General features: G+C 46.4%; 1 protein-coding gene across 2 annotated transcripts in view; it reads right to left on the reverse strand.

Annotated features, from left to right (window-relative positions):
* Positions 1-23,176, reverse strand: part of LGMN (legumain) — a 43,550-nt gene extending 20,374 nt beyond the window's left edge. Inside the window, exons 1-2 of one of the 2 annotated variants that reach the window (XM_015144400.3) lie at positions 23,035-23,176; positions 8,736-8,902 (exon numbers count right to left, since the gene is read on the reverse strand). In XM_015144400.3, coding sequence (XP_014999886.2) covers positions 8,736-8,873 — 138 coding nt within the window. In that variant the 5' untranslated portion in view covers positions 8,874-8,902; positions 23,035-23,176. Of the gene's footprint in view, positions 1-8,735; positions 8,903-11,657; positions 15,332-23,034 lie in introns of those variants that run through there. The other variant, XM_015144402.3, reaches the window with a different exon arrangement.
* Positions 23,177-23,760: the final 584 nt, after the last annotated feature.

Here is a 23,760-nt window from a genome sequence, read left to right on the forward strand (position 1 = left end):
TAGAAATTGGGTTTCACCATGTTGGCCAGGCTGGTCTCGAACTCCTGGCCTCAAATGATCCAACCGCCTTGGCCTCCCAAAGTTCTGGGATTATAGGTGTGAGCCACCGCCCAGCCTGCCCAAAGGATCATACTGGGATGATGGAAATATCAAACTGATTTATAGTGATGTTCACACAACTTGGTAAATTTACTAAAAAATCACTGAGTTAGATAAATTAAACTCAATGGGTGAATTAAGATGATATGTCTTAAACTCGGCCTCAATAAAGTTATATATTTTCTGCAGGGGCAGGTTCAGAGTGCCTTGTGTTGTCGCTCCTGCACTGTTTGGGACCCCCAGCACTCTTGAGAGGTAGGTGCTTTCATCCCCATCTTACAGACGGGGACAAGCTCAGGAAGGGCCATGGCTGACCCCAACGGTGCCTTGTGCCCCATCTTCCACACTCATTGCTGCCTCATCAGGCTATGACTCTCTTCTGAGCCTTAGAGGCACTTGGTTGCCTCTACCTTTGTTAACTCAGCAGGGTTCTTCAATTAAGTCAAATATTTACTAGCACTCAAAAGAGATACAAGTGGGGTTCAACTCAAACAATGTGAAAATGGCATTACTACTTGTATTACTTCCCCTAAACCCATGTGACCTATACTGTATTTTCCCCGCTTAAGCCCAGAAAAGTCATAAAAGGTCATATTCGAGAGGAGGGTATTGAGCAAGACTTCTCAGGAGCGCAGAGCCCTCCGGAATGACGAACAGAGATTGTGACTTGGCTGGTTTCATAACTTGCTCTGCGAATTCTGCTGGTCTTCCTAATGCCTCCCGTGATTTGCCGATAGGATCACTGTCCCCACTCTGCTTGCACTGCCTCCAGCTTGGCCAGCTGCCAGCTAAACAAAGACAAGTCAAACAAGGTCTAAATACACTGGCAAGCCCTGTGTCACAGTTGCTGTAAAGGATCTGCTCTCCAGCCAGCTCTGCTCACCTGCCAAGTGTACATATATGATCACTTCCTGACACACAGCTGAGCAGTGCTGAGGTGAGGCTGCAGGCTGGGGTTTTGCAAGGTGCCTCGCTGAGCCCACTGCCAACCCCACAGAAAGAATCTGACAATGTAGTTTGTTCAGACTTATACAGCGCGTAACTGGAGGGAAGGAATGACACCTGAGGTCTCAGCAAATCCAGAGCCACATCCTTTCAAGGTCCTGTACTGCCTCTGGCATTTACAAGGATGGCCCTGCTGCACAAATGGGCCCATGCCCACATCCCACACGCTCGGCATTCCCCTGCACAGTCCCCTCCGTCCTCCTTCCTAATCCCTCCCCACATGTCCTCTTTAAAAGCAGATTTCAGGCCAGACACAGTGGCCTGTAATCTGAGCACTTTGGGAGGCCGAGGAAAGAGGATCACTTGAGCCCAGGAGTTCGAGACCAGCCTGGGAAACATAGCAAGACTTCATCTCTATAAAAAAAATATTTTTAACTAGCTGGGCATGGTGGCACACCTGTGGTCCTAGCTACTTAGGAGGATCCCTGGGGCCCAGGAGTTCGAGGCTGCAATGAGCTATGATAACACCACTGGGCTCCAGCCTAAGTGACAGAATAAGACCCTGTTGGTGAAAAAATAAAAATAAAAGCAGATTTCTTCTTTCTTTTTTATTTTTTTGGAGACAGAGTCTCGTTCTGTCACCCAGGCTGGAGTGCAGTGGCACGAACTCGGCTCACTGCAACTTCCGCCTACCAGGTTCAAGCAATTCTCCTGCCTCAGCCTCCCGAGTAGCTGGGATTACAGGTGCCTGCCACCATGCCTGGCTAATTTTTGTATTTTGGTAGGGGCAGGGTTTCACCATATTGGCCAGGTTGGTCTCAAACTCCTGACCTCAGGTGATCCACCTGCCTCAGTCTCCCAAAGTGATGAAATTACAGGCGTGAGCCACCACTCCCTGCTGCGGATTTCTTTTTTTAAATATAAAAGTGATACTGTGCAACAACATGGATTAACCTCCAAACACCATAAGTTATGAGCTCGTCTGGCCAGGCGCGGTGGCTCACACCTGTAATCCCAGCACTTTGGGAGGCTGAGGCAGGTGGATCACCTGAGGTCAGGAGTTCGAGACCAGTCTGGCCAACGTGGTGAAACCCTGTCTCTACTAAAAATATAAAAATTAGCTGGGCATGGTGGCAGGTGCCTGTAATCCCAGCTATTCGGGAGGCTGAGGCAGGAGAATGGCTTGAACCCAGGAGGCGGAGACTGCAGTGAGCCTGAGATCATGCCAGTGCAATGGCAACAAGAGCAAGTTGACTGGGCAAAAAGAGCAAGGCTCCATTTCAAAAAAAAAAAAAAAAGAAAATTTAAATAAATAAACAAATAGCTTGTCAGAAGAACAGACCGTGAGTCACCACCACCTCCTTCCTGCACTCCCTGGCCATTCCCTTTCACCCCCATCACTGCAGTCTGCCCAGTCTACCTTTGGCCCTGCCAGCCTCGATTTTTGCCCCCTGGCCCACAAAACCTCAAATATTTACTATCTGGCCCTTTATAGAAAAAAAGTTTGGAGGCTCCAGTCTTGAACCAGATAGCAATGGTGAGGTTCTGAATGTGTGGGGATGGAGAAGGGGCTTGCCAGGAGCACACAGAGTGAGGAGCTCCCTGCTCCTGTCATTGGTGACATGGCACCTGTCCAACCCTTTATCTAGTTCTGAGTGGAGAGGTTCTCTCGAAGGGAAAGAAAGGGGGAGTTCATGCCTGGGCCTTCTCCTCCTAACACGCCTCACCATGCCCTCACCCTACCTTGCTGGTCTCCTTCTCCCTCTCTCCCTCCTCCCCATCTACCTGGGCCATGCGCTGTCCTTGCATGCCCTGTGGCCACCTTCCTTTCCACCAGGGCCCTGGCTTTGCTCAGATGTCCTACCCAGCTCCAAGTGGTCAGGAGCTTCCCTGAGTGTGAACTGGAAATCCATTTCCCCTCCCCAGGGACTGACTGGCTTGAACATGAGCATGTGATGCAATTCTGGCCAGGTAGACATGGGACAAAGTCCACCCATGGCTCCAGGAAAAGATGTGCATTCTGATAAAGAGCAAGCCAAACAGACAAGACACACAGATGGCCTCTTTTTCTTCTTTGAGAATTTGTTTGGATGTGACACTTGGAGCTGCTGTAGCCATTTCATGACTATGAGGAGAGTGTATTTGAGAACAGTTCATCACAACCATGATGACAGACTAGAAAGATGAAAAGGGGCCAGGCACAGTGGCTCACACCTGTAATCCCAGCACTTTGGGAGGCCGAGGTGGGTGGATCGCTTGAGGCCAGGAGTTCAAGACCAGCCTGGGCAACACGGCAAAACCCCATCTCTACTAAAAATACAAAAATTAGCCAGGCATGGTGGCAGGAGCCTGTAATCCCAGCTACTCAGGAGGCTGATGCAGCGGAATCGCTTGAACCCGGAAGGTGGATGTTGCAATGAGGCGAGATCACACCACTGCACTCCAGCCTGAGTGACAGAGCAAGACTCTGCCTCAAAAAAAAAAAGAAAGAAAGAAAGAAAGAAAATAAATGGACCTGGGTTTGAGATAATGAGGCTTAATTAGCCAACCCTGGAGTCTCCACACTCCTGATTCAAACCACAGGGAGGGCTCTGGTACAGGCACTTGAAGGCACCTGATGTGCCGGCCACGCACCTCACTGTGATTTTATATTCCCACTGCCAGCTGATGCTCTTCCCTCCACGAGGAAACAGCTTCTGTGGAAATCCCATCACCCTTCAAACCCATGTCAAGCCTCTCCTCCAAGAAGCTGCATTCCCATCCCTTTCCTGACGGACCTCATCTACTTCTGGACCCAAACCCGGCTACTGGAGCTCTGTAGAAACTGCTCTTTCTCAGCCTCGAGTTCAGGTTAGGCACCTACCCTAAAAGGCTGGGGGCTCCTGACCGGAGGGTCCTGACTCCCCATTCCACAATCCTCCCCTAAGCCCCTTGCAAACAAGCGGCCTCAAGTGAAAAACGTTAAACTCAACGGACCAATATGTCAAGTCTGTTTTAATGCTCAGAAAAATTCTGCTGTGCCTGCCATTTTCAGAATGCAATGCCAGCAACACACTCTGAGTAGCAGTTGGGATTGCTTAAAGACAAGGATGCATTCCGAAAGATGCCTCACAAGGTGATTTTTGTCATTTTGTGAACATCATAGAGTGTATTTACACAACCCTAGATGGTCTAGCCCAGCGGTCCACAACCTTTTTGGCTCCAGGGACTGGTTTCGTGGAAGACAATTTTTGCACACACAGGGGTGAGGGGCAATGGCTTCAGGATGAAATTGTTCCACCTTAGATCATTAGGCATTAGATTCTCACAAGGAGTACGCAACCTAGATTCCTCATATACGCAGTTCACAATAGGGTTCATGCTCCTATTCAAATCTAATGGCTTCGATGACCTGACAGGAGGTAGAGCTGGGGTGGTAACGTTTGCTATAATGTTCAGGTGGTAATACTAGGCTATCAACCTGTACTGCATGTTACTGTCATGAATACTGCAGACAAATGGAACACAATGGCAAGTATTTGTGTATCTAAACATAGGAAAAGTGCAGTAAAAATATGCCACTATACTTTATGGGACCACTGTCGTGTATGCGGTCTGTCACTGAACGAACTTGTTATACGGCACATGACTAATTACAAATGACCTGCTTCCTTTGGCTGTGTAAGTTTTCTATAATAAACCTTAACGTGTTAAATTGTTAATACAAAAAAGGAAACTATTTTAAAATAAAAGATAAAGTAATGCCAAGATACCCATGCCACATGACTACAGTAGTGATTATGAGCATGGGCTGTGGAGCACGGACTGCCTGGGTTCAAATCTCAGCTCCATCCCTTACCAGCTGTGTGACCTTAGGTAAGTTACCCAGCTTTTCTGTGCCTTGGCCCCACCCCCCATCTTACAATGGAGAGCTAACAGGACCTATCCTCTTGGGTTGTCTGAGGATTGAGATAACACATGCCAAGGGCTTGGAACCGAGCCCTGCACACAGGAAGCGCTTAGTCAAGGGCAGCCTTCTTCCACCAGAATGTCAGCACTACAGAGCTGGTGGGGTGACGTGCATCGCCAGCACCCTGAATAGCGCCTGACTCACACGTGCTCAGCAGGAATGAGCTAGGTACCATTTCCAGTCAGTTCTGCTCCTGGGCCACTTCCATCTGCTCAGCTTTTCTCTTTTTTTGGCTCGTTCTGGGATTGTGCCACATTTCCCAGGTGCCTGCGACCCTCTGCCCGTCCTGGCCCATCTTGCTGGCCCCTCTCCCAGGTCTGCCTCTGTCCCCACTCCATCCCAGGCCGGCCACACCCTCATACCTCTCTGGAACTCATGCTTGGCTGCTCCCTTCTCCCCATTATCCATGCAATCCCCCCAACACCCCACCTCACTCTTCCAGCTCTTCCTGATCACTCCAGACTCCGCTCTGATTCCACGACTTCCAAAGGGGCCCTCCTTACTCACCCCATGCTCAGGACGCTGGATGCAGAATGTCCTGCCAACGTCACCTCAGACTACGCCCCCACCCCCTTAAACACTGAATCCCAGCCCAAAATGCAAAACTGAGAAATCCCATTTGGTCGAGACAAAACAAGGTTTAATTAACAAGCATAACGCCTAGAAAGCACTTAGCACTGGTTTCTTTGTGCCTGGTCTGCCACTCTTCCCTAAACAAGAGACTTGTAAATGAATGTTGTATTAATCCTATCAAAATGTAGGTTTAAAATCTGCCTAGGTTCTGTGGAGACCACTCTTTCGAATACTCTTTTAATGATAAGCCTCCAAAGTCAAGAAGGCAAATGGCAGCTGGCTGAGGGCAGAAGCAGCCTCTTGGGGAGGCGGGCTGAGGCAGGGGTGAATCAGCACAAATCTCACCTCCACCGGCCGTAAGGCCATCATCCTCTCTTACTCGGGGATGAATATTTCAGTTTGGGCCACTTATTTGGCCTTGTTTCCTTCGTTCTATTTTGATATTTAGTATTTACTCAGGGAAACTAGCAACCCTAAAAAAACAAAAAGGTTTCTGGGAGCAAAGGGTAATTGGATAACCTCTACTCAATAATGTTTAATAAATACATTTTCTTAAAAGCTGGTTGTATAAAAATCAAGGTGGGTGATGAGTAATCATGTTAACTCTCTGTGATCTGTATTTAACAACTAATCTTTCCAACTTGAGGTTAGAAGGGGGAAAGAAAACTGAGGGCTGAACAGCTGTGTGTACAGGCTGCTCCTCTTTACATGGCTCAGGTCTGTGGTTAAGTATTAAAAGAAGAAGGGATCATTTTGCCATGACAACAACTTTTTAATCAAGCCAAATTTCCTGTTTGGCTAACATACAAAAACGATTCGAGCAATGAGTTATTCATTCATTCAGTGACTGTAAATACAGACTGGATTTCAGTGACTTAGTACAAAATCAAAGAATATATGATATCTCATTATCTTTTTTTTTTTTTTTTAAACAAGGTCTCGCTCTGTTACCCAAGCTGGAGTGCTGTGGCTATGCACAGGTGCCATAATAGCTCACGGCAGCCTTAAACTCCTGGACTCAAGCAATCCTCCCACTTCAGCCTCCAGAGTAGCTGGGACTATAAGCATGCTGGCTGGTATCTTATTATTAATTTTTTATATTGATTACTTATTGAAATGATAATGGTTTGGAAATACTGGTTTAAAGAAGTTATTAAGACTGGGTGTGGTGGCTCACGCCTGTAATCCCAGCACTCTGGGAGGCCAAGGTGGGCAGATCACCTGAGGTCAGGAGTTCAAGACCAGCCTGGCCAACATGGTGAAACCCCGTCTCTGCTAAAAATACAAAAATTAGCTGGATGTGGTGGTGGGTGCCTGTAATACCAGCTACTCAGGAGGCTGAGGCAGGAGAATAGCTTGAACCAAGGTGGTGGAAACTGCAGTGAGCCCATGTTGCACCACTGCACTCCAGCCTGGGCGACAGAGCAAGACTCTCAAGTTAAAAAAAAAAAAAAAAAAAAAAAGAAGTTATTAAAATTAATTTCACCTTGTAAATGTGGCTACTAGAAAATTTACCATGGTTCTCCTACCAGACAGGGCTGCTCTAGAGCCAGTTGGCCTGGGTTTGAAAACTGGCCCCACCACTTGTGAGCTGTACTGCATTGGGCAAACTGCTGACCTTGCCTATGCCTCAGTTCAATCATTCGTAAAGAGGGAGTAAGAACTAGACCAATGATGCATAACCCCACTGCAGGGATTAAAGGACTTTGTGTAAAGTGCACTTAGAAGGGAGCCCAACCTATAGATACTGCAAGTCTAAGCATTTGTTTCTGAGACTGACAAGATTAAATGACTTTTTTAAAAAAGTAACAGCTGTATTGAGATAGAGTTCATGCACCATAAAAGTCAGTCTTCTAAAACAGACAATTCAGTGGTTTCTAGTATGTTCACCAAGTTGTGTACTCATCACCGCTACTCCCAGAGCATTCTCATTCCTGCAAAGAGAGACCCCATGTCCGTCAGCAGTCACTCCCCAGTCTCTCCTTCACCCAGCCCTTGGCAACTACTAACCTACTTTCTATCTCTACAGATTTTTCCAAATTTGGACTTTGGTTTAAATGGAATCATAACATATGTGGTCTTTGTGACTAGCTCCTCAGCATGGTTGTAAGGTTCACCTATGTTGAAGCACGTGTGAGTACTTCTTTCTTTCTTATGGTCAAATGATATCTTCTTAATGAATAGACGCTGCGTTTCTCCATTCAGCCTTTGATGGACATCCGGGTTGTTTTCACCTTTTGGTTCTTATGAACAATACTGCTATGAACAGTCATGTACATGTTTCTCTATAGACACGTTTTCATCTCTCTTAAGGACATACTTAGGAGTGGAATGAGTGGAATTGCTGGGTCATATGTTTACCTTGATGTTTAACTTTCTGAGGAACTGCCAGACTCTTTCCCAAAGTGGTTGCACCAGTTTACATCCCACAGGGGAGGCTGGACTTTTCATGGACACTCAGATGTGGATTCTTTTCTTTTTCTCTCTACCTTCTGCTAGGCTGATGTGGGGAAATCCAGGGAAGATGGGGGAGGAGGGTGTGAAGAGACAGCAGTAGGGCAAAGAGGCCTGGGGGTCCTTTCACCAGAGTTCTGGCCTCAGTCCTGTCTGGTCCCCACTTGCCATGTGACCTTGAGCAAGTCACTTCTACTCTCTAGGCCTCAGTTTCCTTATCTCTAAAATGAAGATGTTGAACTAAGTAGGTCTCAACCTGGGTGATCTGGCTCCCTGGAGACACTGGGCAATGTCTGGAGACATTCTGGGTTATCACAGTGGAGCAGGAGATGCCGCCATCATCTAACGGATGTCACGGACGCCACTAAACTTCAAATGCACAAGACAGTCCCCAACAACCAAAAACGACCTGGTCCCCAACTATCAACAGTGCCAAGGTTCAGAGACCTTGCATCGGACTAAGGTGGCCCTATGGAAACTTCTGAGGAACTGCCAAACTGTTTTCCAAAATGGCTACACCATCTTATAATCCTCCTAGCAACATATGAGGGTTCTGATTTCCCCACATCCTCTCCAACACACCTATGTTATAGTCAGCCTAACAGGTCCGTCAATGGCTTTTCAAGTCTTTTCTGTTTAATATTAACAATGTCTGGAAGTGTTTTCAGAATGCCAGTGTCCTAAAAAAAACAAAATAGATTAGTCATTTTCTTACCTGGTGCCTATAATTATACCAGCCATTTGAACCCGCCACGATCACTACCCAGTGCTTGCCTCCATCTTCAGGATCATCTATGGGAACAGCACCAATGCCCAGGGTCACACTGAGAAATACAGCTACTTTCCAAACCATTCTGCACCTTGGAGTTCAACTGCAGAAACCTGAGAAGGGAAACACAGAGTCAAGTACAAAGCAACAAGAACAGATAAACATTGGCCGGGGCGGTGGTTCACCCCTGTAATTCCAGCACTTTGGGAGGCAGAGGCAGGTGGATCATTTGAGGTCAGGAGTTCGAGACCAGCTTAGCCAACATGGCAAGACCCTGTCTCTACTAAAAATACAAAAATTAGCTGGGCGTGGTAGCACGTGCCGGTAATCCCAGCTACTTGGCAGGCTGAGGAAGGAGAATCACTTGAACCCAGGAGACGGAGACTGCAGTAAGCTAGACCGTGCAACCATACTCCAGCCTGGGTGACAGAGTGAGACTCTGTCTCAAAAAAAAAAAAAAAAAAAAAAAAAACAGATAAACATTGTCAGCCCCTAAGAAAATATCATAGTAAATGGGTCAAACAGAAAAGGCCATTTAACCACCAGACAGAATATGTTGAGGATAACAATGAAGATAAAGAGGGTTTCTATTTTTGCTCTATTGCTCCACCCTGTGAGTGGAGAAGGGGCTGTCCATACCTCCTGATCTTCACTACAAGCCCAAGTCATGCATATAAAACCAAAGAATATCCAGAAAGGGCACTTTTTAAAGTTTTTGACATAACTCAAAATACAGTTGATAAAATTCATCCACAACATTCACTATTGGAAAAAATATCTACCACATACTATGAAGTATTTGTAAGAAAAGAATATACATGTAAAATAAACTGTGCAGGCCGGGTGCAGTGGCTCACACCTGTAATCTTAGCATTTTGGGAGGCCGGCGTATTACCTGAGGTCAGGAGTTGAAGACCAGACTGGTCAAGATAGTAAAACCCTAGCTCTACTAAAAATACAAAATTAGCTGGGCATGGTGGCACACACCTGTAGTCTCAGCTACTAGGGTGGCTGAGGCAGGAGAATTGCCTGAACTCAGGAGGTGGAGGTTGTAGTGAGCCAGATCAGGCCTCTGCACTCCAGCCTAGGTGACAGAGTGAGACTCTGTCTCAAAACTAAAAATAAAAATAAAAAAAGTTATATCAGAAAAAATAAATTTTAAAAATAAACTGCACAGAAAAATATGGAAAACAGACATAAAATTTTAAGATGAGTTATTGCTGGGTAGTAGGCAGGATCAAGAGTGATTTTCTTCCTCATTTTTGTCTCCTTTTAGAAACAATAAAGTTTCTAAAAATTCAGTACAGGTTTAATGAAAACATTGATGGGCAATTTAAGTTTATAATGTGAATTATCTGGATGAGCTATAGTCAAACATTAATTCATGTTGTCTTTGCATCACACTTATAGAGCATGGACATACGCTCTGTACACATACACGGCAAACATTTTCATCCTTGTTTTACAGAAAGGAGAAGTTGAGGTCTGACAGCAATGACCTGCCTAATAGCCATGGACTGTCATCGTTGGCCAGAGCTGGGACCATGCCTTCTGAACGGCTGGTCCGGCACTCTTTCTGTTGTATGGCTCTGCATCTCAAGACTTTATTATTACTGAGGCCAGGCATGGTGGCTCACGCCTGCAATCCCAGCACTTAGGAAAGCAGAGGCAGACGGACCACTTGAGGTCAGGAGTCCAAGACCAGCCTGGCCAACATGGCGAAACCCTGTCTCTACTAAAAGTACGAAAATTAGCCAGGCGTGGTGGCAGGAGCCTGTAATCCCAGCTACTCAGGAGGCTGAGGTAGGAGAATCACTTCAATCCGGGAGGGGAAGGTTGCAGTGAGCCAAGATCACAACACTACACTCCAGTCTGGGCAACAGAGCGAGACTCCGTCTCAAAAAAGAAAAAAAAAAAATACTTCATTATCACTGAAGTACATGCACTGTTTTATACCTCAATGTCAAAACCTTAAATACCTTGTTAAAGTACAAATGGAAAACAGCACCAAGCCTGTGGCTCTGCGATAAGAAAAATACACAGTCACTGAGATGTGGGCACTCAGAGCAGATGTGTGAGGCTGACTTCTGTCCCAATGCCACAAGCAGGGCTGGTGGTGCTCATTCATTCATTCCCTCACCACTCAGCCAGAGTCTCTGCAACACCTACTTTGCCAGACAAGGTACTGGGTGCTGGAAACTCAATGGGGACAGAACAAAGCCTGTGTCTTCATGGAGGACGCACCCAGATGAAGGGTGATCCACTTCTAAGCTGAAGAAACCATCCTCAACGTTCTGAGTCGAGTCCTCAAAGCGATGGATTTTCTCCACTAACTAAATAGGAAGCCCTGAGTCTCTTGAAAAGAGTCTTAGGCCAGTAATTCTCCCACTTGAATATGCACCTAGGTCACCTGGGGATCTAGGAGGCAGATTCTGATTCAGTAGGCCTGGGGCAGGGCCTGAGACTGCATTTCTCGTTTTTTTTTTTTTTCTTTTTTTTTTCTTTTTATTTTTGAGAGTCTTGCTCTGTGGCTCAGGCTGGAGTGCAGTGGTGCGATCTCGGTTCACTGCAACATCCGCCTCCCAGGTTCAAGCGATTCTCCTCCCTCAGCCTCCCGAGTAGCTGAGACTACAGGTGCCCACCACCATGCCCAGCTAATTTTTGTATTTTTAGTAGAGACAGGGTTTTGCCATGTTGCTCAGGCTGGTCTCGAATGTCTGACTTTAGGTGACCTGCCCATCTCGGCCTCCCAAAGTGCTGGGATTACAGGCATGAGTCACTGCGCGACGCACCCCCCCCAACCCTGCTGCCATGAGACTGCATGTCTAACAAGTCTCAGGTGACACTATGCTGCTAGCCTCAGATTACCTTTGATGTGGCAGAACTGCATGAAATCCCCCAGGCTCTGGTCCACCTGTCCTCAGCCCAGCATCCTGGTCAACAGACTGCACTGCTCCACCCTCAAGGGCTGTCTCCTAACAAGAACTTAATTATTAAGCTGAAAGCCTGAATTGGTGCTAAATTTAGGTTTCTTTAGCTCCACTGCAAGGCCCATGGATGGGCAACTGGTAACTACAGTAAGATGCCCCCAGATTTGTTTTTTTCGGTAGGGGCTAGTATGGCACATAACAGACAGGTCAGTGGAGTGCTGAGGACCCCCAGTGCTAGAACCACGGGGTCTGTTAAAGTGCACCTGAGGAGGCTCCCCACACGTCCACTCGATCTGACAAGGGCTCACTGTGGGGCTGTGTTTCCAGAAAGGGATCCTGATCCAGACCTCAACAGAGGGTTCCTGGACCTCATGCAAGAAAGAATTTGGGGCAAGTCCACAGAATAATGTGCAAACAAGCTTACTCAGCAAGTGAAAGAATGAAAGAACAGGTTACTCTATAGACAGAACAGGGTGTTCCCAAAAGCAAGAGAAGGACCATGTCCACCTTAGGTGCAATGCTTGTTTAGACATAAGACAACAAAGCAAAACAAAGTCACGGGGAGATGTGCCTACTACAAGGGCCTGGGACAGAGGCTTGTTAATCTTTGTAGAACTGCTGTCTTTCACAAGAATCTATGCTATTATCTTTAAGGTGAAACTTATGGCCAGGCGCGGTGGCTCACACCTGTAATCCCAGCACTTTGGGAGGCTGAGGCAGGCAGATCACTTGAGGTCAGGAGTTCGAGACCGGCCTGGGCAACATGGTGAAACCCCGTCACTACTAAAAACACAAAATTTAGCCGGGTGTGGTGGCACATGCCTGTAATCCCAGCTACTCAGGAAGCTGAGGCACGAGAATCACTTGAACCCAGGAGGCAGAAGCCACAGTGGGCCAAGATCGTGCCACTGCACTCCAGCATGAGCGACAGAGCGAGACCCTGTCATAAATAAATAAATAAATAAATAAATGAAATAAAGTGAACTTATTATTAAACTAAAAATGCTTTTGTTCTTAAGATATTGGGACATCAGGACCTTTCCTGGGTCTATCTGGTAAACATTAACCTGTTCCCTTAACTGTAAACATCCTGTGACTAAGAATGCCTAACCTCCTGGGACTGCAGCCCAGCAGGTCTCAGCCAAATTTTACCCAGCCCTTGTTCAACATGGAGTCACTCTGGTTCGAGCACCCCTGTCAACTCGAAGGTAAGGAACCAATACAAGATACAATTATACAAAGGTGTGAGGAAGCAACAGTGAGGACAGGCGAGAGAGAGTCAAGGAGCAAAAATATCCATGTACCCCAAGCTTCAGTGACCCCACAAGAGAGGTGTGACAGTCACTACCAAGATGTTCCAACCAATGGCTCTCACCTACTCGGAGCTCAGCCAGCAGCCTCCCTGGAAGGCCTTCCCCTAGGGTAGGGGTAGACTAACTTTCTCTGCAAAGGACCAGAAGGTAAACATTTTTGGTTTCGCAGGCCAGGCCATCTCTCTTACAACTATTCAACTCTGCCACTGTATCTTGAAAGCAGCCATGTCACCAAGTACTCGCATTTTTCTAAGAGATGGCTTAATTATTTTTGTCTCTCCTCTTATCGTTCCTCTGGTTCCCTGCTTCCTACTTAGCCCTTGAGAAACACAAATATAGCCTTTTATCCGCCCCTCCTTCACCAGACACTCCCTACAGGGCAAATTCATCTAACTCCTCAAGAGTTAACAGTTGATTTACAGACCAAAGCATGCCCAATACAGAACCCTCACCCACCAGGAGGTTGCCTCGAGAGATAATAGTCAAAAAGCATGCCTGCTACTCCCACCCACCTGGGGAGTTTTTGGCCTAGTCCTGCCCACAAAGATGCCAGCAGTCACCAGTTCAACCGACAGACAGCACAGTAGATAAGACACCAAGCTAACACATGGACACCCCACCTTGCTTGCTTCCTCCCCTGCCTTTTAAATGTGCCTGCTTTCTGCTCCAAAAGCAAAGCAGTACATTTAAAGGTGGGATGCCTGTGCTTCTTTCCCTAAGCAACTTGGAAATAAATCACCTTCTTTGTACCAGATCTTGCTCTTGTTAATTGGTCTCTGGAAATGATGAATTACTAACCCATGAGCCATTTACAGCCAGAGACAATATATAAACAAATGAACATGGTTATGTTCCAATAAAACTTTATCTATAAAATAGGTGGTTTATTTGGCCCATAGGTCATAGGTTGCTGACCTTGTCTGAGGAAGTGAGAATATGCCCCCAAACCACATGGCAGGCACAGCCTGGTTGTTACTGTCATCTTTCATCAGCAATAAATGGGTTCCCTAGTTTGCACACCTGTTTATTCTGAGTTTCATCCATATGACATAGTCCCAAAGAGGCTCATTCCTCTGGGGGCAATGGTGTGTGACTTTTACCTCCTCATATTTAGGATAAAAAAAATGAATAAATAAAATACCAGAAACAAATGGTTGACCTGACTGTGAACAACAGAACGGACACCACCTACTTATCCACCTAAATCAGCAAACATGCAGCAGGCACCAAAAAAGCACCACTTAGTTATTTTTACAAAATCGAGTTACTCTTCTAATCCACTAACAAGTTACTCCTCTGTGAGGAAAAGTGCCCTACTGATAGAGAAAATGACATTTTCATAGTCTACCTGGTGATGGTCCTGCTCCATCATTCTTTTTTCTTATAAACACAGAGTCGTGATTCCCCAACTACAACGCTATATTAAAAGTCTCACAGTATGTTGCTGAATAGAAAATGCTACCTTAAAAAACCACATACATGGCCGGGCACAGTGGCTCACACCTGTAATACCAGCACTTTGGGAGGCCGAGGTGGGCAGATCATGAGGTCAAGAGATCGAGACCATCCTGGCCAACATGGTGAAATCCCATCACTACTAACAATATAAAAATTAGCTGGGCGTGGTGGTATGCACCTGTAGTCCCAGCTACTCTGGAGGCTGAAGCAGGAGAATCACTTGAACCCGGGAGGCAGAGGGTGCAGTCTCAAAAAGAAAAAAACCACACACACTAACACTATTTTGGGAAACATATAAACATAGACAGGCCTGGGGTGAAGAGAGACACAAAAGTAAAATAATCATTCCATTACCCTTGGCAATGAACATGCCTCAAAGCAGCTACCTTACTAATTTCCTGTGGGCATTTATTGCATGATTTTTGACAAAATCAAAGCATCAAAACAAAGCACCAATAATCTGGCAGCATCCCTGTGATTCCTGGTTTATCAAAGTGAAAAACTGATGAAAAAGTGAACGATCCCTGCTAAACTACTAGCTCTTTGTGACTCTGCTGTTTTTGGCTGTGGCTGTCCACGGTCCCCATCACACAGGCTTCATCTCACAGAGGCGTCATCATCATCTACCTCCTCTCCTTTAACTTGCCCTCCTCCTATCTACTCTCTCCTACATCCACCCCACCCTGAATCCATACAACAAACGTGGACTGAGCACCTGCTAGCTGCTCACAGGCATTGAACAGTGAGCCAAACAGACAAAACCCTTCGTGGAGGGGGCATTCCAGAGAGAAGAGACAGACGATTTACACACATCGGTTATCAGATAGTGATGAGAGTGATGGACAAAAATAAGGCAGGAGAGGGAAGGAGGGGGCATTCCAGAGAGAAGAGACAGACGATTTACACACATCGGTTATCAGATAGTGATGAGAGTGATGGACAAAAATAAGGCAGGAGAGGGAAGGAGTCTCAGTAGGAGTGGGAGGTGTCATTTGTAAAAGGGGAAGAAACTAAGGAGGTGAGGGCACCAGCCCATACATTAGGGCAAAGCACTGGAAGCAACGTAAATGTCTAGCTGGATCAATTACAGTACAGCCTCATGGTGGGATACTGTGAAGCCTTTAAAAAGAACCTAAGGCAGATCATAATGCGCCAAGACTGAAAAGATCTCCCAGGGGTGCTGTTGGGGCACGTGTGTCATCTGCTAACCCCATGCAGGGAGAAGGCAACACAGACAGTCATTGCTCCAGCCAAGGAAGATCAGAGAGAAAGACTCCCGGCTGGGCGCAGTGGCTCATGCCTATAATTCCAGCACTTTGGAAGGCCGAGGTGGGAGGATCACCTGAGGTTGGGAGTTCAAGACCAGCCTGACCAATATGGAGAAACCCGTCTCTACTAAAAATACAACATCAGCCGGGCATGGTGGCACATGCATGTAATCCCAGCTACTTGAGAGGCTGAGGCAGGAGAATCACTGGAACCCAGGGGGCAGAGGTTGCAGTGAGCGAGATGGCACCATTGCACTCCAGCCTGGGCAACAAGAGTGAAATCTGTCTCAAAAAGAAAAGACTCCCAGAGAGTAGGACGTGTTGCCGAGTGGCACAGAGGTGGGGAGTGGCACATTTGTGGGTATCTACTATGGACCACACAATGTGCAAGACACTATTCACACCATCCTCACAACAGTTCCCTGTAAGCAAGGATCCCCACTCCCTTTAGACAGGTGACGAAACTGAGGCTCAGAGAGGTAGAGAAACTTGGGGGTCAGTGGCACTGCTGGGACCACACAGATCTGACGGCAAAGACTGCTTGTTCTAGTGTATCACCCAAAGAAAGAGTTGCTTATGTGAAAGTCTGGGAGGCCGTGGAACCACAGGCGCTGCACCCTGTACCCCAAGGCCCGAGAACAGAGCAGGGCTTCACAGTTTCCTCCGGCAGTAGGACACCCACAGTGCTCTTCCATGCCCTACTATTTTAAGGCACTAGTGGGCTTCCTGCACAAACAGCTCTTATCTTAGAAGAGCCTATCAATGGAGTATCTGAGTTACACAAAGTCAAAGTCAATGAACAAGCCTTTACAGACTTCACCAGACTCCACTGACAAGTCCTCTGCTGTTGCCACTTGGCCTTCGTCCCTGCTCAGGTTACAGGGCTATACTAGGTCAGTAATTCACTTAAAATACTTCACTTGGAGCCGGGTACAGTGGCTCATGACTGTAATCCCAGAATTTTGGGAAGCCGAGGTGGGTGGATCATTTGAGGCCAGGAGTTTGAGGCCAGCCTGGCCAATATGGTGAAACCCCATCTCTACTAAAAATACAAAAATTAGCCAAGCATGGTGGCACATGCCTGTAATCCCAGCTACTCGGGAGGCTGAGGCAGGAGAACTGCTTGAACCCAGGAGGCAGAGGTTGCAGTGAGCCAAGATTGTGCCACTGCACTCCAGCCTGGACAACAGGCTGTCAAGAAAAAAAAAAAAAAAAAAAAAGACTTCATTTGGCTTCAAGAAATGTACCATCAAGTCAGGTTTAATCCATTTGAGAAGTCTGGGATGCAGTGCCCATTCCAGATAAATTATCACCAACAATGCAAGTAATAAGGTCAAGTTCACAGGGCCATCTAAATAGCAGAGTCAAGTTCACATCCGGGTCTGATACCAAAGCCTACACCTTAACCACCATCAGGAGTGACCCTTCAGTGCCAGCTACTGGCTCTGGGTTAGACACAGAAAACTATCAAAGCCAAGCAAAGCAGCTAGTTAGACAATGAAATCTGTAAAAAGCCTTCCAAACCTAAAGGTTTTGATCCTGTTCTCTGCTCTCTAGGGGTTTAGAATAAAATCTTCCTGAAGGCCAGGCACAGTGGCTGACACCTGTAATCCAAGCACTTTGGGAGGCCAAGGAGGGCAGATCATTTGAGGTCAGGAGTTTGAAACCAGCCTGGCCAACATGGTAAAACTCTGTCTCTACTAAAAATACAAAAATTAGCTGGGCGTGGTGGTGGGCACCTGTAATCCCAGCTACTCGGGAGACTGAGGCAGGAGAATGGCTGGAATCCGGGAGGCGGAGGTTGCAGTGAGCTGAGATTATGCCACTGCACTCCAGCCTGGGTGACCGAGTGAGATTCCATCTAAAAATAAAATAAAATAAAATCATGCTGCAAGGTTTTTCGGCTGACAACATGCAGAAGAAATTAGGACAGGTGACAAGAACTGTCTCCTTGACCAAACTTTAGTCAGGCTCCTCTGAGCCCTCTTCTCCACAAGGCCTTGGTCTGCCAGGTCCAGTTTTAGCAGAAATCCAGAAGAGAATCCCTCACCCTCCATATCTAATGAAGTTCCTCTTAGTAATATTCTCTTGATGGGGTTCAGGACCCACTAGCTTAAAAAATGGCACTTTAGTATACTGAATATTTTAAGCTGAAGGAATTCCACTAACCCCCTCACCTTGCCCATGGGCTGTAAATCCCCAGCTGACCTTGCCATTCGAGAGCTGAGCTCCATTCCATACTGAAGTCTCTCTCTCCTACTGCAGTAGCTAAAAGAAAATGTCTTGCTGTTTTTTGTTTTGTTTTGATTTTTTTTTTTTTTTGAGACAATCTCGCCCTATTGCCTAGAATGGAGTGCAATAGTGCGATCTCAGCTCACTGCAACCCCCACCTCCCAGGCTCAAGCGAGTCTCATGTGTCAGCCTCCAGAGTAGCTGGCATTACAGGCATGCATCACCATGCCAGCCAATTTTTGTATTTTTAGGTTTTGCCATGTTGGCCAGGCTGGTCTCAAGCTCCTGGACTCAAGTGATGCGCCTGCCTCAGCCTCCCAAAGTGCTGGGATTACAGGTGTGAGCCACTGCACCCAGCCTGTCTTACTGTTTTAAAAAAGTACCCATGAGTGGCACACCGGCACATGCCTGCAGTCCCAGCTACTTAGGAGGCTGAGGTAGAAGGATCGCTAGAGCCAGGAAGTTTGGGACCAACATGGGTAACACAGTGAGACCCTGTGTCAAACAGAAAAAATTTTAAAAAGCATTGGATACAGGCTGGGCATGGTGGCTCGTGCCTGTAATCTCAACACTTTGGGAGGCCAAAGCAGGAGGATCACTCAAACCCATTAGTTCCAGACCAGCCTGGGCAATATAGGGAGACTCTGTCTCTGCAAAGACAGCCAGCATGATAGTGCACACCTGTGGTCCCAGCTACTCAGGCGGCTGAGCAGGGAGGATCACTTGAGCCCGGGAAGTCAAGGCTGCAGTGAACCATCCAGCCTAGGTGACAGAGAGACCTCTGACCTCTGTCTCAAAAAAAAAAAATTTAAAAAGGCATCTGATGCAATTTTTCTTTAACAAAAGACACAGCTACTAATTCAGGGGGGACCCTTCCTCTCTCTGGGCCTTCACGGTCCATCTGTGAAATGAGATAGTAGAGCTTATTAAAGGGTCATTCAGTCCTTTAAATCCTTTGATTTTCTGCTTAAAGAATAGGATTAAAACAAAATCCAGGCCGGGCGTGGTGGCTCGCACCTGTTAATTCCACCACTTTGGGAGGCCAAGGTGGGTGGATCACTTGAAGCCAGGAGTTCAAGACCAGCCTGGCCAACATTGCGAAACCCCGTCTCTACTAAAAATACAAAAATTAGCCAGGTATGGTGGCATACATCTGTAATCCCAGCTACTCAGGAGGCTGAGACATAAGAATTGCTTGAGTCCTGGAGGCAGCGGTTGCAGTGAGCCAAGATCGAACCACAACACTCTAAGCTGAGCAGCAGAGGGAGACTCTGTCTCAAAAAAAAAAAAAAAATTATTATCATCATCATCATCATCCAGTTAGATCTTTCTCAAATGAAAAATCTAGGCCAGGAGTGGTGGCTCACGCCTGTAATCCCAGCACTTGGAAAGGCCAAGGCGGATGGATCACAAGGCCAAGAGATCAATACCATCCTGGCCAACATGGTGAAACCCCGTCTCTACTAAAAATACAAAAATTAGCTGGGTGTGGTGGCATGTGCCTGTAGTCCCAGCTACTCAGGAGGCTGAGGCAGGAGAATCGCTTGAACCCAGAAGGCAGAGGTTGCAGTGAGCTGAGATCACGCCACTGCACTACAGCCTGGGTGACAGAGTGAGCTCTGTCTCCAAAAAAAAAACAAAAACAAAAAACAAGAAAAAGAAAAGTCTATTTTACTCAGGTTAGTTTATCGTTTTTTCCTACAGAGAAAATGTGATTTATTGGCAAACTAGCTTCTAGATTAGAGAATACTCTTCAAGGTTATCTAACTCTGATTCATAGGAGTTATTTTATAATTCTGCATACTATGGGTAATAGCAATGCAAATAATTCTAGTCTAGACAGGCAAATGCGTGCTACCAAACGGCGGTTCATTTGACTTCCTTCCTCCTCTGTAGAGGCCAGTTTTGTCTTTCATTTGCAAATTCAATTCAGTATTTCTAATCTACAAATTGGTTGTACTTTGGAGTCTCCAACACCTCACCAAGTTTCCTCATTAATGAGTTAAATAAAATTCTTAACACATGTTCAGTTTTACATTTTACAGAGTAATGACTTTATCTGTTTTTTTTAGGAAATTATCTTTTAGCATTATGGAAAGTATAAGCAAGTAACATGTATTTCAAAAGAAGCAGTAAAAAAAAAAATGTTTTTAATCTATTAATGGTTAGAACTTAGGTTTCTAGGAAAGTAAATTTTGGTCAATGGTGGGCACAGTGGCTCCTGCCTATAATCCTAGTACTCTGGGAGGCCAAAGCCAGAGGGTCACTAGGGCCCAGGAGTTTGAGACTGGCCTGGGCAAGACAGTGAGACCCAGTCTCTACAAAAAAATTAAAAAGTCAAAAATGTCACTCAGTGGTTAATAACTTCTCCACATTTTTATTTTAAATGCTTATTTGGAATTTGAGTTTTCTTTCACCCAAATTACTATTTTTGAAACCTGGGACCAGTGCAGTCTGCAGCCTTTTCCCAAAATGACTGAGCCTAACTTTTATAGCTACATGCTAACTCAAGTTAAATTTTTACTTTAACTTTTACTTCAAGAAATTGAAGGGTGGACATTAACCTATAGAAATGTACAAAGAATGACATAAAACACCAGTTACCTATCATCCAGACCATTCTCCGTTATTTTATAAACCCACTCATCTTTTTTCTACATTACAGACGAAATTGTTCCTTCTGTCCCATCCCATCCTCCCCACACTGCAAAGTAACCACTATCCTAAATTAGCATTTCTTCCCAATCGATTTATTATAAAAAGATGTATACCCACTCTACAAGCATTTCCCTACTAATGGACATTTAGGCTGGTTCCAATTTTTTAAACCATTATAAGCATTTTAAACCATTATAAGCAGTGTTGCCACAAACAACCCTAATATCCTTCCCCTTGTATACAAATGTCTCTGGCTTCTTAGTATTTTCTAGAAGTGGAACCACTGATCTTAAGATATACCCAACCTGCTAGTGGCTATACTGTTCAAAGATATACTTGCAACCAGTAGTGAATGAGAATCTCATTTTTTTCAAATATTTATCATCTCTTGATGGTGTCAAACTTTGCAATTCCTAACCTGATGAATATACAATGATCTAATTATGGTTTCAATGAGCATTTCCTGGATTACAAGAAAATTTGAGTCTTATCATATGATTATTTAACCATTCAGATTTCAATACAGTCCATACATGTGACAACTTTCCCCTGATAAACTGGGATTCCAATTATGGTCTGCAAAGCAACTTGTGCAGTTAAAAAAAAAATACATGCTAGACATTTCTTCAGAAGATAGTCATGGGCTGGAAAACTCAAAACAGAGTTTACTTCTACATATTTCTTACTGACTAAGGCTGGGTATGGTGTATTCTACCTCCTTAGAGCTCTCAAATCTTTTCTCTTCCCCTCCCACTGCAACTGTCTTTAAAACCCTCATGATTCTCCTAGGGATTACTGCAATGACCTCCCTATCCTTAGTGTGGCCTCTCTCCAACACTTCCACACTACAGAGTATCTGAGATACAGATCTACAGTAAATGTGGCTTCCTGGACATTCAGGATAACATCCAAATCTCTCACAGCAGCACAGGAAGCCCTGCAAGACATACCTCTCTATTCTCACACATAAAATCCACCACCCACATGAAATCCCTTACTGCACCAGACTCCACGACTCCAGTGCAAAAGCATTGCTCTTTCTCCGCCTTCATCATGCTGTTTTCCAGATGAAACACTCTTCTCTTCCTTCATCTCACTAGGTCCTGCCCAGCCCTCAAACTCCAAGGCGAGACGTGGAGTAATCCCAGCACTTTGGGAGGCTGAGGCGGGCGGATCATTTGTCAAGGATTCGAGACCAGCCTGGCCAATATGGTGAAACCTCGTCTCTACTAAAACCACAAAAATTAGGCAGGCATGGTGGCAGGTGCCCGTAATCCAAGAACTCGGGAGGCTGAGACAGGAGAATCGTTTGAACCGGAAAGGTGGAGGTTGCAGTGAGCCGAGATTGCACCACTGCACGCCAGCCTGGGCAACGGAGCGAGACTCCGTCTCAAAAACAAAACAAAACAAACCAACAAAAAATCCACATAAACTCCACTCAAGCCTCCCCATCTGTGCGAAGTCCCAACCTCTCCCACAAGTCAGCGTTAGATGCTGCCCCTGTACACACCTGTATACTCCAGCCCTTTAACGCCGGAACTGTTCACTAGAGATTGTCTCTCCCCTTTATGAAATAATCTCTGCTCAAAAAGCTTAGTAAGGCTCAGTGAATGTTTGCTATGCAAGTCCCAGAGTAAAGAAAGCTGGGCTACTCCATTCACCACATACCACAGGGCTAGTCACCTACCCTGGGCACTCCTTTTCATCTCTAAAACAAAGCACGGGACACAAAGTTTCTTCTTCCAGCCCTCAGATACTACAATGCATGGCACAGAACACTCCACGTAGGTATAACCTCAAATCTAACACGGACGGGAAAAAAAACCAGTTAACTTTCACTTCCAATATTGATGTGGGTGGTCCTGAAACTCACCAGCTCAAACCTCCCAGAACCAGAGCTTCCCTGACTTCTCTAAACAGATGTCTTTATAAGCCTGGGTATTTTTGTTGTCGTCGTTAATAGCCCTTTCCCACGGGTGCAATCCTCCACATTAAAAGCATCAAAAGTCTGAACTGTTCGCAGGTCGTAAAGCCTGGAACCAAGCCCCAGTCCCTGTTGGGGCCCTTGGCTGTGGGATCTCTGCAAATCACGTCTCCTCCCGCGCCTTAGCTTCCCCCTCCAGAGCGCTGCGCCCTTCCAGCCACAACACGCGTGAGAAGAGAGACCTCCACCCCCAGTACCACCAGAGAGGCCGCAGGGTTCCCTTCCCTCTGGATTCACCGTTTCCCGAAAATCCCCCTCGCAGGATGAGAAACTGATTACTCAGAAAGGGACGGGAAAAATGAAAATCCCAGCCCTGAAGTCGAGAGCCTCAGAGAGCAGACGCGAGGCCCTGGCCTCGGGCGTGGGGACTGAACCTGGTTCTGTGTTGGGGCTCGCGGTTACCTGTGGCAGGCGACCGTGGTGGCAGTGGTGGCGGCGGCGGCGGCGGTGAGTGACTGCGCTGCTGGCGCCTGCGGGACCGTGAGAACTCGCGGCGGCGCGCAGCCTCACACCAACCACCCACGACGGCCCCACTGCTGTGATTGCTGCGGGCGCCGCAGCTCCTGGCTTAAGGGCCACTGCGCGGCGGTGACTGGTGGAGCTACGGGGCGCGGCATCTGCCAAAACCAATGGAAGGAGAGGATGAGGCCGGCGAGCCAAAGGGACTACAAATCCCAGTGTGCACGGGCAGGGGTTTCTGGACTAGGCGCGGGGGTGGAGGAGCAGTGGTTGCGCACTGAGCTGAGGTCGGGAAACCGAGGTACTTGACATCTGGGGCTGCAGTGATCCCAGAAGCATATACCGAAATAGCATACCAGCTCTTGGAGCAAACCTATCTGCACATTGGACCCACTTAGGAAAGCCTCAAAAATACTGATGCCCCTGTGAAAATAAAATTGAAAAGCTGTTGGAACCCCCATCAAAAAAACACTATGCCTTGAAAGAGATGTGACTGTAATATCAGTCACGTATGCTTACAACTTCTATTCCCACATTATAGATTAACTCGCTTTCTTTTATTGAACGATGTCTAGAGGGAATTAAAAGGCTCCAGGGACAAAATCTCGTGCCTGGTTAAGTAATGAACCTTGCTTCATCATAACAAGAAGATTACAACTTCTTCTCTCT

This window comes from Macaca mulatta, chromosome 7 (assembly GCF_049350105.2).
Source record: "Macaca mulatta isolate MMU2019108-1 chromosome 7, T2T-MMU8v2.0, whole genome shotgun sequence".
NCBI classification, from domain to species: domain Eukaryota; kingdom Metazoa; phylum Chordata; class Mammalia; order Primates; family Cercopithecidae; genus Macaca; species Macaca mulatta.